Source organism: Pelodiscus sinensis, chromosome 1 (assembly GCF_052426305.1).
Source record: "Pelodiscus sinensis isolate ZL-2025 chromosome 1, ASM5242630v1, whole genome shotgun sequence".
Classification (NCBI taxonomy): Eukaryota; Metazoa; Chordata; order Testudines; family Trionychidae; genus Pelodiscus; species Pelodiscus sinensis.
The window spans coordinates 11,183,153-11,199,951 of NC_143052.1; the positions used below are offsets into that span (position 1 = coordinate 11,183,153).

The 16,799-nt window shown below is 46.7% G+C and overlaps 1 protein-coding gene across 6 annotated transcripts in view; it reads right to left on the reverse strand.

Moving 5' to 3' along the window:
- SFMBT2 (Scm like with four mbt domains 2) overlaps positions 1-16,799 on the reverse strand; it is a 215,600-nt gene that overhangs the window by 82,469 nt on the left and 116,332 nt on the right. For all 6 annotated transcript variants that reach the window (XR_012903105.2, XM_075925993.2, XM_075925991.2 and 3 more), the window contains 2 exons: positions 2,447-2,548; positions 273-420 (listed from right to left, as the gene is read on the reverse strand). Coding sequence is in view for 5 of the 6 variants with exons in the window: in XM_075925993.2 (XP_075782108.2) it covers positions 273-420; positions 2,447-2,548 (250 nt within the window). In the remaining variant the exon portion in view is untranslated. The remainder of the gene's footprint in view (positions 1-272; positions 421-2,446; positions 2,549-16,799) is intronic.

Consider the following 16,799-nt stretch of genomic DNA (forward strand, 5'->3'; position numbering starts at 1 on the left):
TTCCAGGATATTAGGTGTTTTAATCAACTGCAGCACAGCACATCATACACAAATAAAACCACATATAAGACTAGCTCCTTAGCTCCTCGAATTCACTCCAGCTGTGTATTTAGCCCATATCATTTCATGAAATTTTTTCAGACAATTAGCTGTCTCACTTCCAATATAAATTGGAACATGGGTTTTTTTAAGGCATCAAGAGAACCGGTTTGTCTTTTAGCAGGGAAAAAAGCAACAACAAAATACCAGCCCTTAAAACATATAATACAGACCCTTGGGAGGTGTGAGATTGACTCCGTTTTTAAGGCACCATTGTACTGGTAAGATCCCTAAGGAATCAGCATGGCAAAGCATTGAGATTTTGCTGGGTTCAGGTCTCAGGTCATCAATGGTCACTTGTAAATAATGATTGTTAAAAACCTGAAGGGAAGAAAGCAGGCCATTGTTAATTTACTGCAACACACACAAGACTGGCATAAAAAACACGCATCCATGCCTGGTTGTCAGTATAATTCTCCATAGCTTATTATGTGGGTATCTTCCAGGAGGGCTCCTTTATCAGCATAGACAGTCAAACTAGATGAAATTCACATGGGCTCGTGAAACGCCATAGCGAGGGAGGGAACCAGGAGTTGCACTGATCATGTCTGAAGTGTGGGTGAGACTCATCTGTATGCAGGGAGTCAGCAAACAGCAGGCATTTCTTGCCTCCCACTCCAAACAGGGGAATGGCAGTATTTAAAGGGCCCTGGGCCTTGTGCTGTCCTTTGGCACAGGGGTGAATTCCACCTGTTGTGTCCAGTCACCTCTACCAAGGGCCACACCCGGTGAACTGGGTCCTCCATGAGAGTCACGTGTGGGCCGCCGAGGAAGGAACCTGGCCTGAAGTGTGTCACCTGAGCATTGTGGCAATGACTTTCACCCAGTCAGGTAAGAGGGATGATAACGTACTTGCTAATGTGTCGCATGGAAACTATTGATTTCATGCCATCTAAGCATGCTGGGGCACCATCTCAGATTCTGGGGCTGCTGATCCATTGAGTTTGTGAGGAATAAATCCTGGCTCATCCTGGGCTGGAGATTGAAAGGGGCCAGGAGTCTCTTTCCGCTTGATCTGTGCCTGGCTTGATTCTGCATCCACTGAAACCAACAGTACTGACTTCAAAGGCGCAGGAGTGGGGCTCCGCAACACGTGATCACCAGCCCAGTTGACGCAACAGGAGTAAACTGGCTAAAGCAGCTGGAAGGGCGTGTCCAGCTTGGTTGTGGGTGTGGCCTTTATACCAAAGGACAGACAGAGTAGAACGCTGCTAAGGGAGGCGTAGTGAATTCCCAAGCCAGCTCCTCTCAGCTGCTTACGCTGCACACTCCATCTCCAACCCAGCTTGTGTGTGGACTATCAGGATCTAATCCTTCTATAATGACAGGCAAAGGTGGCCTTATTGCCTGCTGCAAGAGCCATCTGCTAGATAGTCCAGACAGATGCTCAGTGGGCATGCCTGCTGCTTGTGGCACTTCCTGGGTAGTGCAGCATTCTCAGCTACCAATGTGGGCACGGAGAACCTAAAGGTTGGCATTACCTAACCAGAAAAGGCAATGCAGGCATTAGGTGCCATTTTAACAGACCAGTGCCCGATCAAAAAGTTGGCCTTAAAAGCGCCAAGTAATTGCTGAGATAGAAAGGACAGCAGAACGAATCGTCCATCTGTTGTTTAGGAACTCAATGCAAGCATGAGGATGTGCTCCCTTTTTTCAGGGTCAGAGGCAAGGGGGTACGGAAAGAGGTTTTAGTGTGATTTAGGGAAGCAAGCCCCTACACTTCCCACTCCCTTTCCCTATGGAATCTGTGTGTCCATAAGTGACTGGCGCCTGCCAGGAGGGTCACTCAGAGGAACAGAGAGGATATGTGCAGGCACCCCAATTAGCAATTAAAATTTTGCCAGGAGCACAGAGGGGGGCAGTACAACTTCCACATACTACCACCAATCACCTATGCCTGTGTTACCACCCGCTCCGTATCAGCTCTATTGGGCAGGAGGGTGAAAACACGCATGTCTCACTGGCCCCTCATCTGATGTGGTTTCCCTGATATGCAGATCCCTTCTGTATGGCCAGGGAAGGAGAGACGGTGTTACAAGAAAGAGGGGACTGGGCTGCCCGTATGTGTGTGTGAGATCTGCACACGGGGTCCCTTCCATGTGTAAATCAAATGGGAAACATCACCCTGTGCCAAGCATCACAATAAAAATACATGGTGGTCCATTATGAGAGAGAGCAAGATGAAGTGCAAGGATTGTTTGATGCACATTTATTATTCTGATCTCTGACCTCCAGCTAATGAAATTCCACTGGATAGTTATTTAAATGGGATTATTAACCAGGAGTGGTTATTAACCTGCAATTTGGGGCCAGCATGGTATTTTCGGTCCCACTGGCAAGAGCTCACCTTAGTCACTGATGCAGGACAGATATTAAAGGGCTCTTGCATGTCCACTGCCTCCAGCTTCATCCCCACTGTGAAGAAGTGGCTCCTCAAATCAGCATGATCCTATGCATATATACAGGAAACAAGCGACCTTGTGTGTCAGCGATACCAGCCACAAACTTTTGAGAACCAAGTGCAACTGCATTTTCATTTACAAGAGGTACATTTGCCTGAAGTCATGAATCTGCCTGCCCTAATTAACATGTTGCTGTGTGGCTCTGAATGCTTTCTCTTGGTGGACAATTTTTCTAAGAACAGTAAGGAACCACGTATAAACTTTTAAGGCAGTCTAGGACAGGAGAGAGACTGAACGGCTCCCCTACTAATGCTTGGATCCCATTGGAGGGATATTTCCTTCAACAACCACAATGGCCACTGACTTCACCTGCAATTTCTCATTGGATGTCAGTGGGTAGTAACTGTGGGCAGCTTGATTTTCATTTTCATGAAGGTGCCTCTGTGCTGACCTGACAGCATAAAGGGATCTTGCCTGGGACAGAAATGGGTGACTTAGAATATATACCTGTTTATGGGATCCCTCAACTGGTGTAAGGATCTAGGCCATCCCTGTTCCCACCCTGAGCATGTGGGGCAAACTGGTGCATCTGGGGAATATCAGGGGTGTGGCTAGAATGTACTGCCCTATAGCTATTCTCCATTTCCCTAGGCCCAATGGGGGAGTCTGGAAGCTGTGTAGAGATGAGAGCAGCCCAAAGGCTGCTCTAAATTTACACAGTGAGCTAGACCAGTTTCTACAAGACACAAGAACATGGACAGGAGAAATGTAGCTTAAAGAGACCTTAACTTATCTCCAACCCTGATTCTGCCCAAGCATTGGAAACACAAAATCAGGCCCAGTGACTAAAATCAGGCCCTCTAGCAGATGAGGCAAGGCACAGCACTAGATGAGAGCCATGCATAAGTAAAGGACTTCTGGCCCCAGGACAGGGCCCTCGACAAACGCTAAATCCCCTTACATAACTAAAGGCCAGAGTCTCCCCAGTGCCGTAACAAGGGCAAGCCAAGTGAGGCACTTGCCTCAGGCGCATAGCTGAGGGGGCGCAGAAATGACAGCTACTATTCTGTCTTCGCTCATGCCTCGCACCATGTCAGCACCCCCACCTCCACCAAGGACGGTCTTGCCTCAGGTGCCAAATTAGCCAGACTCTGAGTCTACCCATCTAAGAGGAAGGATGGTACCAGTAGCTACGGCATTAGGCTGGGATACGGGAGATCCACATTTAATCCCAGCTTTGCCAAAGCTTGTTATGTGATCTTGGGGGAGTCACCTAATGTCTCCGTGCCTCCGTCTTCCATCTGTAAAATGGAACTATTAGTCTGTCCCTACTTCACAGGAGAGTTGTGAGGGTTATAAAGTCTGAGAAGTGCTCAGATAATATTATCTTACTCAGCAGCACCTTATGCTGCAAGATTTCAGTTGCAATAAGTTACTATGGGGATATGAGTAGCAGAAACTGGCCCTAAACAGACACCTTAGTGTCTGTTTATCCTTTGCAAGAGACAGGCAAGTCATGTCCCTATTACTTAGACACCCATATCCTCAGAAAAGGCATTCCAGGACCAGATTGAATTAAGGATCATGTTTCAGTTTTATTAGCTCAAGAGTGATCGCCTCTCGGTAGTAAAACAGTATATCCGAACCATCAATCCATTAGCCAGGACATCTCCTGCGATAGGTGGTGGTGTTTCACTTTAAAAAAATGTGCAGAACTCTAAATTGCATGGAGAAAACCTACTTCTATCTAATATACTTGGCAATGCCATTCCCTTCTACATTCCCCGCTACATGTTATATTCTTGTCCTAAAGTGGTTTTATATTGATTCAAAGTGATATGTCATTTTTTACCCACAGAACTGTCTTTACTTACAGATTTAACGGTTTCTATTTTGGGGAGCTTGTGTTCCTAGTGACATTGAAGAAAGGGTTTTGCAAACTTAAGGAGAGACGGAGGAATCATTGTCTTAATTTTGCTTTGCATTTTTATGGTACCTTTCCTCTGAGGATCTCAAAGCACTCGAAAAACCGTTAATGCATCCTTACTGCTGGGGAGATATTACTTTCTCCATTTTGCAGATAAGGGAAACAGCAGCAGGTTAAGTTAACTGCCCAAAGTGACGCAGTAAATTAGCAGCAGGGAAAGGAACCGAGTTCTGTATTTTAGCCATTAATCATAATGGTCTATAAGTCTTTTCACCTGTAGATCTCAAAATGCTTTACAAAGAGGACAGTATTACTAGCCGCCTTTTACAGATGGAGAAACCGAGGCACAGAGAGGCCACGACTTGAGACACTGTCTCGTGTTTGCGAGTTATCATCTCCCCTGGCAGGGGCCCAGTCCTGCTCAGGCATTATGGCACCGTCTGGCCCACAAGAAGGCAACGTCCCATTTCCAGCAGCCTTCCCGTAGGCAGTTATTAGAGGATTCAATGGGATTGTTCACGGGTTAAGGCGACAACTCAAAAAGGGGAAGGCCAAGTGTAAATTGTGTCTAAAGCAGCGGAGCTGACAGCCTGTGCAGGACCCTCAGCAAAGTGTGGGGGGAGGAGTGGCTCCACATTCTGAGAAGGGGTCGAGCTAAGAGCAGCCAGCCCTCAGTGCTGCTTGGAGTGTGTCCCCCCTCCACTGTCCAGCCCTTAACTGGCAGCACGGCACTCAGGCAACAATTTAAATGGCCTGGGACTCCAGCCACTGCTACTTTGGCAGTGGTGGCCAGAGTTTTGGGCCCCTTTGAATCACCAGGCTCTGGAGCAACTGCCCCCTTTGTCTGCCTCCTCCGCTCCCCCGCCCGTCGGCAGGCCTAGCATCGAGAGCATAATGGATGCTTCATCATCATCGCCACCAAAATCTTCATCTTTGCCACTGAACGTTTTGATAGAGAGGGGGGCTTGGCTGCAAAATTCAGACCCAAAGCCTAAATTTCAAGGGTTTTGATTTGCCCAGTTACACACACAGGGTCCGGCAATGAAGTTTGGTCCCATGTTTCATATGCGCCAGCCATTTGCTTCAGAGTACACAGCGAGGGGTCGTTTGCAAAATGTCCTCTTGAGAACTAGGTTTGGACTACAGCATCTTCCCCCAGATCTGGGATATGGTCTATTCTCAAGTGTCAAGGCGTTTTAAAAGCCCAGATCCAGCAAAGCACCTAAATACATGCTTAACTTCAAACATGTGTGTGGTCTAGCTGACCACAACTGCTCGTTTGCTTAAAGTGAAGTCCATGCTGAAGTATTTTGCTTATTGCAGTCTAAATACCTTGAACAGATTGCAGATCACTTTCATCGGAACCCATTTATGCAATTGATTTTCTATAGCTAGCTTTTGGTGTTGCTTTTTTAAAGACAAAATTAATTCAAGTGAAAGAACAACTCTTAAAAAGTCCAACAATATGTAGCATTTTATTTCAGAAACACATCCCTATCCCTTCCTGTCTGCCTTCAGAGCTTATTTTGCAGGTCATCATCCTAATCTCTGAGGGTATGTCTACATTTGCTCGTTAATTCGAGCTAGGTAGGCAAATGAGGCGAGGAGTAACAGTTAATTCGAACTAAGGACTTAGTTCAAATTAACATTTCATGGCCGTGTGTAGCCGCGTGGCCGTGAGTTCGGGCTAGTGAAATTTCAAAATGGCGACCGGACGGGAACATGCAAATAAAGCACGGGATATTTAAATCCCGGGTTTCATTTGCAACTCCGGTCGCCTCATTTGCCTACCTAGCTCGAATTGACGAGCTAGTGTAGACATACCCAGAGCACCTTGCATATAAAGCCCCTAGTGGACCTTATGGAATCTTTGGCATTTCTTTCAGGGGTCAAAATTCTGCATAGGGCAGAAGGATTCGGGAAAGGTGGGGAATGGGAGGAGGCTGATTTGTTTTTTGTTTTCAATTGTTGCATAAGAATGAAGGAGCACAAGGGTGTGTCATTTTGGAATCTTTTTCTCATTACATTTGCATCGCCCCTAACGCTAGTTAGACTCTAGATTCATCTGAGCAATCCTGACAGCTTGTTGTCCAACAACATTTATGAAAAATGTCTTAAACCACACTTTCACCAGCACAGCAGTGGAGAATGGATGAGGAAGGATCCCAAAACACAGTCCTCCAATTCCAGGGATCTGACTGCTTTAGTCCACTGGGAATTGGCTAGGATACGGCATATGCTTCTCTTCAAAACTCCAATTAACTGACATAATTTCTAAGAATAGGTTTCACTGGAGTGAAAGGAAAGCTTTTAATTAGTATTAGTCTCAAACTGATACACTGCATAATGAACTGCTCTTTCATTCCCGTAGTCACATTGGTACATGATATGCCATGTTAATCAGGGAGGAAAAAAAACTTTCCTAGTCAATCCCACACTCTGTAAGGTTTCCAGGTGTCCGGTTTTGAACCGGACAGTCCAGTATTTGAGTTTTCTGTTCGAGAAACAAATTGAGAAAATGTAAATGTCCGTGATTTTCTAAATAAGATGTAATGAAAATTGTGATGTAATGTCAAGTGTGTCTGATATTTTTGTTGAAACCATCTGGCAACCCTAACACTGTGTTCTCTCTCCCAGTTGATTTCCTTCCCTAAGGATGCCCTAGCATTTTTAGGCATCTTTCTTATATTTAAACCCTCATTAGGAGCTCCTTATTCCCCACAAATGTATACCTTCTCCAATGGGGATTTTGAATGCACAAAGGGCTCGAATGCAGGGCCGTGGGGGGCTTGCAGATTGGGCATTACGCTGCAACTCATAAGACTGTGTTTTAATTCCTGGCTCTGCTGGGTGACCTTGGGTGAGTAACTTCATGTATCTGTTTCTTCTCCCACCTTTTGTCTGGCTTCATCTTTAGAGTCTGAGTGAGGACTGGCCTATCGCTGTGCTGTCCCAGGTGCACACTGGAAACTGAGTCAGAGTCAGAATCCTTTCCTTGCTCCCCCATTTCTTGAGGAAGTCACCTCAGCCTGCTTTTGCGGAGCCGCTTAACCCTGGAGGTCCGGCCAGCAACTGGCTGTGAGCAGAGTGTGGGCAAAGCTAGGGCTCCTTGTTCACACCAGGGCAGGCCAGGCGACCAGCTCCAGCAGTGAAAGTCTAGTCCAAAGCGATGAAGGCTGGCAGAATCTGGCCCTTTATTATTATTGCACAAGGTTCACACAGCTAAGAATCCATAGCATGTGCTTGAGCTAAAGCGTGAGGGAAGCTGACAGCAATCCGGAGGAGCAAAATCACCTCCACTCAATGCAGGCCCAGCCATCAGAACATGGCCAACATGGATGTGGGAGGTGGAGATGTCTTCAGCAGTTCCAGACATTTTACTCCTCTCATTTATGTATGAGACAGACTGTGAAAATGTACTCCCGCTGTTGTGCGACTGCACACCCCATAGACTGTAATGGAGACTATAACTGTAATAGTTAAATGAGGATTTGGCCCACCAAGTGATATGGTCTGTACTTAGGGTTTAGAATGAAATGCCCTCTCAGCATTAACCAGAGTAGAAGTGGGTTGGAACTGCCAATCCACTAAGTTTGGGTCTACAGTAGGGGGTAAAGTCCAACTAAAATACCCAACTCCAGCTACATGAATATTGTAGCAGCAGACAATGTACCTTAGTTTGAACTTCTGCAGAATCCCCACTATGGGCGTTGACAGGAGAAACTCACCTGTCAACTTCGCTTAATTCTCGCAACCTGATGGAATATTGAGATTGATGGGAGTGCAGTCAGCGGTTGATTTAGTGGGTCCTTACTAGACATGCTAAATTAACCTCCGGGAGATCGATCTCCACATCAATCTCTTGGTAAATGGAGACTAGGGATATGAATGAAGGGTTGCTCCAATCCTGCAGGGCTGCTGGCTCCAACCTGCCAGGGCTGGGAATCAACAGTCTTGCCCAAGGAGGGGCAGAGGCCAGAAGGTTCAGAGAAGAGCAACTAAAATGATTAGGGAAGGTTCAGAGAAGGGCAACTAAAATGATTAGGGGTTTGGAACGGGTCCCATTTGAGGAGAGATTAAAGAGGTTGGAGAAGAGGAGACCAAGGGGGCATATGATAGAGATATATAAAATCATGAGTGGTATGGAGAAAGTGATAAGGAAAAGTTATTTACTTGTTCCCATAATATAAGAACTAGGGGCCACGAAATAAAACTAATGGGCAGCAGGTTTAAAACAAATAAAAGGAAGTTCTTCTTCACAGAGCGCATAGTCAACCTGTGGAAGTCCTTGCCTGAGGAGGACATGAAGGCTAGGACTATAACAGGGTTTAAAAGAGAACTAGATAAATTCATGGAGGTTATGTTCATTCATGGCTATTAGCCAGTGTGGGTAAGGAATGGTGTCCCCAGCCTCTGTTTGTCAGAGATGGAGGGTGGAGATGGATGGCAGGGGAGAGATCACTTGATCAGTACCTGTTCGATTCACTCCCTGTGGGACACCTGGCACTGGCCACTGTCAGCAGACAGGCTACTGGGCTGGATGGACCTTTGGTCTGACCCAGTATAGCCGTTCTTATGTTCTAAGTAACAATGTGTATAGGGGACAAGGCTGCTGGCTCCTACCCTGAGCAAGATCACGAGCTGGGAGTCAGCAGTCCTTCCCCACCCTCTGCCGCTTCCAGCCATGCGCAAGGCTGCTGACCCCCAGCTCCCACGGGCTGGGAGCCAGCAGTCCAGCACAGGGTCAGAAACAGGCTAGAGGAGGCCCTGCCCACGGTGTGGGGGCTGCTCCAGGCTGGCCATGGTGTGCGGGGGGAGGCCCAGAACAGCCCCCTGCCTGCCCCTGTTCAATCAGTTAACCAGTTAAACTTAACATTTAACTGACTAACTAATTAAACGGGATTTCACATCCCTAGCAGAGACAGGGCCTGAAATGCTGCAAAGTTCCTTCCCGCCACCCGCCAATTCTCCTCAGCAGCCTGAGTGCAGAGAATTAACATGGCACAAGCCCAGCAGTAGCTCATTCAAAGGATCTCTAACGTGAGTGACTGGGACATACAACAGGGTCCTGACTTATGAATGTCAAATTACATAACCTCTGCTGACCGAAAACCTGCCAGTCACACTCCAAACCACATCGGAAGAAGCCAGAGCAATAATGAAACTCACCAAGAAGCAACTAAAATGAACCCCATTCTCGCTGGCTTCTAGGGCAAGACCTGCAGATGCCTCTGCAAATCTTCTGACTTGTTAAGACCCTGACCCTTTGAGCTGCTGGAAAGATAGCTGTCAAGAGCCACATTTCAGAAATCATTGTAACAGTGGGCTGTCCCTTACTGCAACATGCTGCTGTACCGCCTCTCAGCTGAGTATCTCAGACAGCCTCACAGTCATTAGCTAACTAGCCAATTAGCCCGTCATAAGATGGGATTTTCAGGTCTCTCCTCCACGTCGGTCTTCTCTCCTGAGCCTCCGGTTTCTCGCTCCGTCTCTCTCTCTTTCTCTCTCTCCTCCTCCTACTGCCTCCCTCCATCTCTCTCTCAGCTCTCCTCCACCTCCTGCCTCTCTCTCTGTCTCTTCTCCTCCCCCTCCTGCCTCTCACTCGGGGGACCGCGGAGCCCAAATGGCCGTTTGGGCTATGCACTCCCCGTGCTGCATGGGGAGCACGGAGCCCAAACGGTCGCTTGCGCCATTTGCTCCCACATGGCGACCTGGCTGAGCAGCGCAGAAGTCAGCCGAGCGCCACAGCGGGAGGCGAAGGAGGGTGGTGATGTTCACAGCCAGGGGGCGGGGCCTGGAGCCGCTGTCACGCTGCACGTCACCGCCCCACCCCTCTTTTGCCTCCCACCGTGGCACTCGGCTGACTTCTGCGCCGCTCAGCCGGGCCGCCATGGGGGAGCAAGCATCCGTTTGGGCTCCCCCGTGGCGGCCCAGCTGAGTGGCGCAGAAGTCAGCCGAGCGCCATGGCAGGAGGCGAAGGAGGGCGGGGCGGTGACATACACGGCCAGGCCCCGCCCCCGGCCATGTACGTCACCGCCCCGCCCCTCTTCCCCTCCCGCCATGGCGCTCGGCTGACTTCTGCACCGCTCAGCCAGGCCTCCGCGGGGGAGCTAGCGGCCGTTTGGGCCCCGCACTCCCCATGCAGCACGGGCCGCCCAGAGGGAACAGCCAGCATTTCAGGCAACAGTGCCGCTCAGAGGGAACAGCCAGCATTTCAGCGTTACAGACTCTCAGACATTGGGCTACTATATATATGATGAAGACCTTGTCTACACTTTCTGGGAGATCAGTGCTGTAGGGATCGATTTCCCGGGGGGGCATTTAGCAAGTCTAGTAAAGACCCACTAACTCAACCACTGAACACACTCACATTGATTCCAGTAATCCACTGGACTGAGAAGAGTTTCTCTCATTGATCCCCTGCAGTGGAGATGCAGCAGTAAATTCAACACTGCCCCCTAGTGTAGATCTGGCCCGAATCTCTTCTCAGACTTGCGCATTATAATCCCTGGTTTATGTGACCACAGAGCTGCAGGCCTCAAAGCTGTGACAGGTGATGTGACCAACCACCTGTCCCACACCAAGTCAGTGACAGACCTGGGAACAGAACCCAGGAGTCCGAATGCCCAGTCTCCTACTTTACAATCAGAATCTGAAGTATGCATCTTGAGCTCTTCTCATGCCTATGTGAGTTAGACCTCCTAATGCCCACAGGAAGTCACTGTCCAGTGGGAGTTTGGCACTTAACCTGCAAAAGAACTTTTGTAAATGCTAAGTGCCTGACTCTCACTGAAAGTCAGTGACTTTCAAAGGGTTTCAAGAGCCTAAATACATAGGCACATTTGTAAATCCTACTAGGCACCGATCAGTAGCTTTAGATGCTTAAATACCTTTGGAAACCTAGCTCTTACATACTTGGGTGTCTAATTCTTGTTGAAAGCCTTAAGAACCTAAGTCATTTTTGAAAATGGGTCTTAAGCTGGTAAGACTGATAGGCACGTTGAAAAATGTTACCCTAAAGATCTGACTGATCTAACTAGTCTCACGCATTTTGGGGAGTGTACCCATTTTGCATACATGCAACCACACTCAGTCGCGTCTGCTGCTGCTCTGTGTACAATTCTAGGACCACGGTTAGGCCTAGTGTTTGGAATAATGGATCCAGCAGTTTATACAGCAAGCTAGAAATGAGCTCAAGTTGAAAACTTCAGATTCTGATTTCAAATACACCCATGTTCTGACCTATTCCAAACTAGGGCTTTGATGCAGAAAGATAGGGGCCAATTGCAGAACAAGGTCTGGCTGCTGAACCATTTCCAAAGGGACTAGATCCAGGATTACTTCCTTACTGAACACAAATGAGGAACTAAGGGATGAGCCTGGTTCTCCTCTCCCTTCCACCAGCCGCACTGGTGTAAAGCATTAGAGCCTTTGGCTATGTCTACACTTCATTGCTACAGCGGCGTAGCTACAACGGGACCAGAGCTAACACTTCAGTGTAGCCACTCACTACAGCAATGGCAGGAGTTCTGCCACTGTTGGGGCTAATTCCCCTTCACAAGAAGATAATTAGGTCAGTAGAAAAATTCCTCTGTCAAACTAGTTCTGTCTACATACATTATTAATTTGGTGTATCCCGTTACTTAGGGGTGTGGCTTTTTCACGCCCCAATGCAATGTAGCCTAGGCTGACCTACTTTTTTAGGTGTTTAATAAAACCTCGCCTTGGTTTATGCTGCTTGAAGGGAGGGCAGAATCAGGTCCCTATGTTTTCTGATCACAGATGTTATTTTTTCTTCTTACTTTTCAATAATATGCTCCTCCCAATCTATTGGTCTATTGGATGCCCCCTGGGGATTGGGAGCTTCCAACAGTCTAATTTTAACCATACAGTTCATGTGTGATGTTCAGTACAGGACACAAGGAGCTGTGTGTGATAAGAAGGATCTCTAATTTGTACCCATAGGTATCACACGTTCCTTTTTAATTGACAAAAAAGAGCCCTCCCAAACGCAGCCCCCTGCCTTATTTCCACATGAATTGGGCTTGTTTGCAATTCAACTTCCTTTTCTAATCATGGAGAGATTCCAGCACAAACACAGCAGGGGAGAAGAGACAGAAGAAGCTGAAGTATGCTAGTTTGACAGGCAGTGCAAGGAAGAAACTAAAATTTAAGATGGATGGGGGAAATTATTTGAAATATTATGCCCCACCACCAGAACAGCAGAAGTAACTGTTAGCCCATCTGAACCCCATTCTGCCCTCTGATGTGTGACTTGAAATCTGGAAGCCCTGTGCCTAAATCTAAGGGCTGAATTTAGCCTTAGGTATGTTAGGCCTCTTCTATTCAATAAAAAATAGTTACCATAGAAACAGCCACATTGCAGAGTAGCCCTTCTAACTCTGAAAACACAGAGTACCTTTGCTTTATCCCTCTGCCAGCCACCGATGGCATAAAATGCATCGGAGCAAATATTTCCCTCACTCTCAGGTTCTAAGATTCTTCTGGGTGGTGGAAATGTAGGAAGTAGGGCAAGGGTTAAAAAAGACGTTCACTTACAGCAGGGTGGGCAATAATTTTTGAACAAGGGCCACTTCAAAAATTTGTGAAGTGGTCACAGGCTGCCCCGGAAGGGGCGGGACCTCAGGTAGAAGGGGTGGAGCCTCAGGCAGAAGGGGCGGGCCTTTACATAGCAAGGGTTGACAGGGCTCGCGCCTCCCCTGTGACTCTCAGGCATCACATTAGCAGGGGACGGGAGCTGTGAGCCCTTTTAACTGCATCTCTTTAAAGGACTTGCAGCTCTGACGCCGCTAGCGCATTGCCAGGGATCCAGGATGCACGAGCTCTATTTAAAGGGCTCTTGCCTTCCCCGCAGCTGCCAGGCAACGCATTGCCCGACAGGCACAAGGAAGGCGTGAGCCCTTTAAACAGAAGCCGTTACAAGGGCTGCCGCATCTCCGGCTCCCAGGCAACATGGTAGGGAGCGGGGCCTGGAACTGTGACGTGGGTTGGATCAAAGCCTTAGGCGGGCTGGATCCGGCCCGCTGAGCGGCTTTTGCCCACCCCGACCTACGGACATGTTACTGCCTTCCAGCAAAAGGACAGGGGTTAGGACCCTTCAGTCGACCCCATCACTTTACAGCCAGATTAATGAATCTTTGCTGTGCAAGAAGTATTATCCCCATTATACAGATGGGGAAGTTATGATGCATGGCGAATGCCTGCCAAAATTTTCTGACCTGTGTCCCTAAAATGAGGCCCCCAAACCCTATATTTATGTACCTGGGTAAATAACTTGACTTTTAAAATGTACTGAGCACTCACAGCTACTTCTTTTTACCAGTTCCCTCTCTCTCCTAAAGGTGTAAATCAGGACTAACACTGAGGAAGTTAACAGGATAAGCAGAATAAGTGAGATCAGAATAGGCCCACTAACTTCTATGGGCACTGCAGGTATTCAGCATCATTGGCAACCTTATTTAGATGACTACATCTATAGTTAAGGGCCAGATTCTGTTCTCACTTATTTCAGAAATCAGAGTAATTCAACTGAAGTCAATGGGTTTATTCCTTCTTTGCACTACTGTAACTGGGAGAAAAATCTGCTTCTAAGTGCTCACTGTTAAGCATCCTAGTCAGAAAACATGTCTTCTAGTGACATGACCAAGGACATGCAGCAAGTCAGTGTCAGAGACTGGACTCTGGAATTCCCCAGGTCCAGTTTTATTCACTGTACGTTAGGCTTCTCTACTTTACTAACCTCTGGCTGGCTGAACAATTACTGACATTGGTTAGTAAAAGAAAAAGGTGAACGTTCAAAAGCAAATGTGTGGGAGGGCTACCTGTTCAGTCATTGCGCATAATCTCACTCCAAGTCAGGGATTTACATTCTGCTGTTCCTGAATTCCCTCCAAAGTTTCACTTGTATTTTTCTTCACTGCTTACCCTGGACTGTTATGTAGTGCTACAGTGCAACGCCACAGGCCACCACAGAAGTGGTTGCATTTTATCTGTTTATCACCTGCATGCCACACAAATATTAATGCATTTGGGCAGGGATGTGTTATTATTCCATCCGTAAAAAGTGAGCCACAGAGAGGCTAAGAGAAAGCCATTCTTACACTTGGAAGGGTGAAGGGATGCAAGTTGATAAGGTGCTTTTAGAAAGTGATCAGCCACATTATGTACAAAGGTAAAGAGATTTAAGGAGCAGAGACAGAAGCAGATCAAATGTAAGGGATTAGCAGAGGGGAGAAACTATGTACAGCATAGCAGTCAAAAAGTTAAGGATCCCACCAGAAGGCTGATGAGAGTTATGGATGCAAAGGAACAGATGGTGTATAAACAACCTGGCAGGCTGCAGCAAAATGGTGACTAGCAGGTTATTAAAGCACAGCGTGCATCACAAACACCAGCCAAGCAATCAGCACTCGGGGGGGCAGGGAAACGCTTACATTCAAGTTTGGCTCCTAAGTTAAACCAAAGCACGTCTGCTTTTACCAGCAACTTCAAACACATGCCCATCTATTCTGGGAGCATGAGAAAGAAAAACCTATGAGGTAATCTAGTCCATCTTCATCCATGCAGGATTGTCCCCCTCCAGGATATTCCCCTAAACTGGATCTCACTTAATTTTTAATTTCTCAAGAAGAGCTGGTCAAAAAACAAACTAAAATTATCATGAACATTTTGGGGATAATTTTGTACCTTTTAAAAAAAAAATCAAAATCTGGAAGAAAAACACCATCATGATATTGGGAAAAGGGGAAAACATTTTAATTAACCTTTATCTGTTTTAAATATTTAAATTCTCACCCAAAGTGGCTGTAAATTTCAGATTCTGAATTGTGTTCAAACAGCTCTCATCTCAAAGGACAGCGCTTTCACTGCTTGCCTAAGGAGAGCCTGAATCCTAAATGATCCTTTCTTAAAAGTTCATCCCATTACCCGAGGTATTAATTATTACCATTGCAGGGACAGTGGTAATGCCTGGAGACCACTGTGCTAGGTACTGCACAGACACATAGGATGAGGTGATATCTCCCCAGGAAACACGCAGTTTAATATGCAACAAGTGAGTATAACTAACAATTGGCAGGAAACGGATAGAAACCCCCGGGGAGCAGGAATGATCCAGTTACTGTGGTCTTGCTCCATGCATAATGGGATAAATCCAAATCACATAAAAGTTTTAAATAAATAAATGCCAGCAGCCAGCACCAAACTCTCTCCTCAGAGTTTAAATGTACTTCGCATCTGCTGCTCTACCATTGTTTTATCCAAACTATACAGATTAGGTGTTAACTTGTAAAAGGGCTCTATTTTTAGCACTAAAAAAATACACAGATTTTTAAGACTAGAAGGGACCTTTATGAGCAACTAGCCTGTTCTGCATAACACAGTCAGTAGAATTGCACCCAGTAATTCCTGCAGAAACTTGTAATGCATCTGTATTTTTTTTTAAAGATACCCCGCCTTGATAAAAAGGGACAGATCCTAAACTGGTAGAAACTATTGTAGTTCTAGGACAACACTATACCAGTGAAGGATCTGCCCTCAAAGACTTCAAGGGATGGAGAACCCAGCATATCCCAAAGGTAAAATGTTGCAGTGGCTAATCTGCGCCACGGTTAATAATATGTCACTTATTTCTTGTATGAATTTGTCTAGCTTCAGCTTCCAGCTTCTGGATCTTGTCTTTGTTTGCTACATTAAAGTGCCGTCTATGAACCAGAATCTCCTCCTCATTTAGGTACAGTGGCTAAAGTACTTCATGGGGGGCTCCTGAGTTTTGGTACTGGCTCTGCCTCAGGCCTTCCGGGTGACCTGGGTAGCTCATTTCCCCATTCTGTGCCTCAGTTTCCCTAAGAGTAAAATGGAGATAATGGCACTCCCTCCTTTATAAAGCAGTTGGAGGCTGTCAGGGATGGATAAGAGACAGTAGTTAGTAATATTATTGTACTTGTATGCAAGGATGGGTAAGTCAATGGAGTGTGAGGCCCCAGTTAGAGCCGGATCCTACCCTGCTGAAGATAGGAGAAGTTTTGCTGTTGATTGTAATGGGAGTATGATCAGACCCATATATATAGGAGTCACTTTACCAATCACAGAAGGGTAGGCATCGCTCTGGAATTAGGCTGCAAAGTCAACAATGGCTCTCTTCTTCCTCTCTATACTGCGTGCAACTGAAACTGAAAAGGTAATTTAGACCCGATCCTGCCAAACACTTAAGCACTGACTTCAACTGGATTACTTGTGTAGTTAAAGTTAAGGGCATGCTTAACCACTTTGCTTCATCAAAGTGGACAGAAGGTAATTATCCAAACCAGAATTGACTGAATACTCCAGAGTAAACACTTCAACTTCAGTAA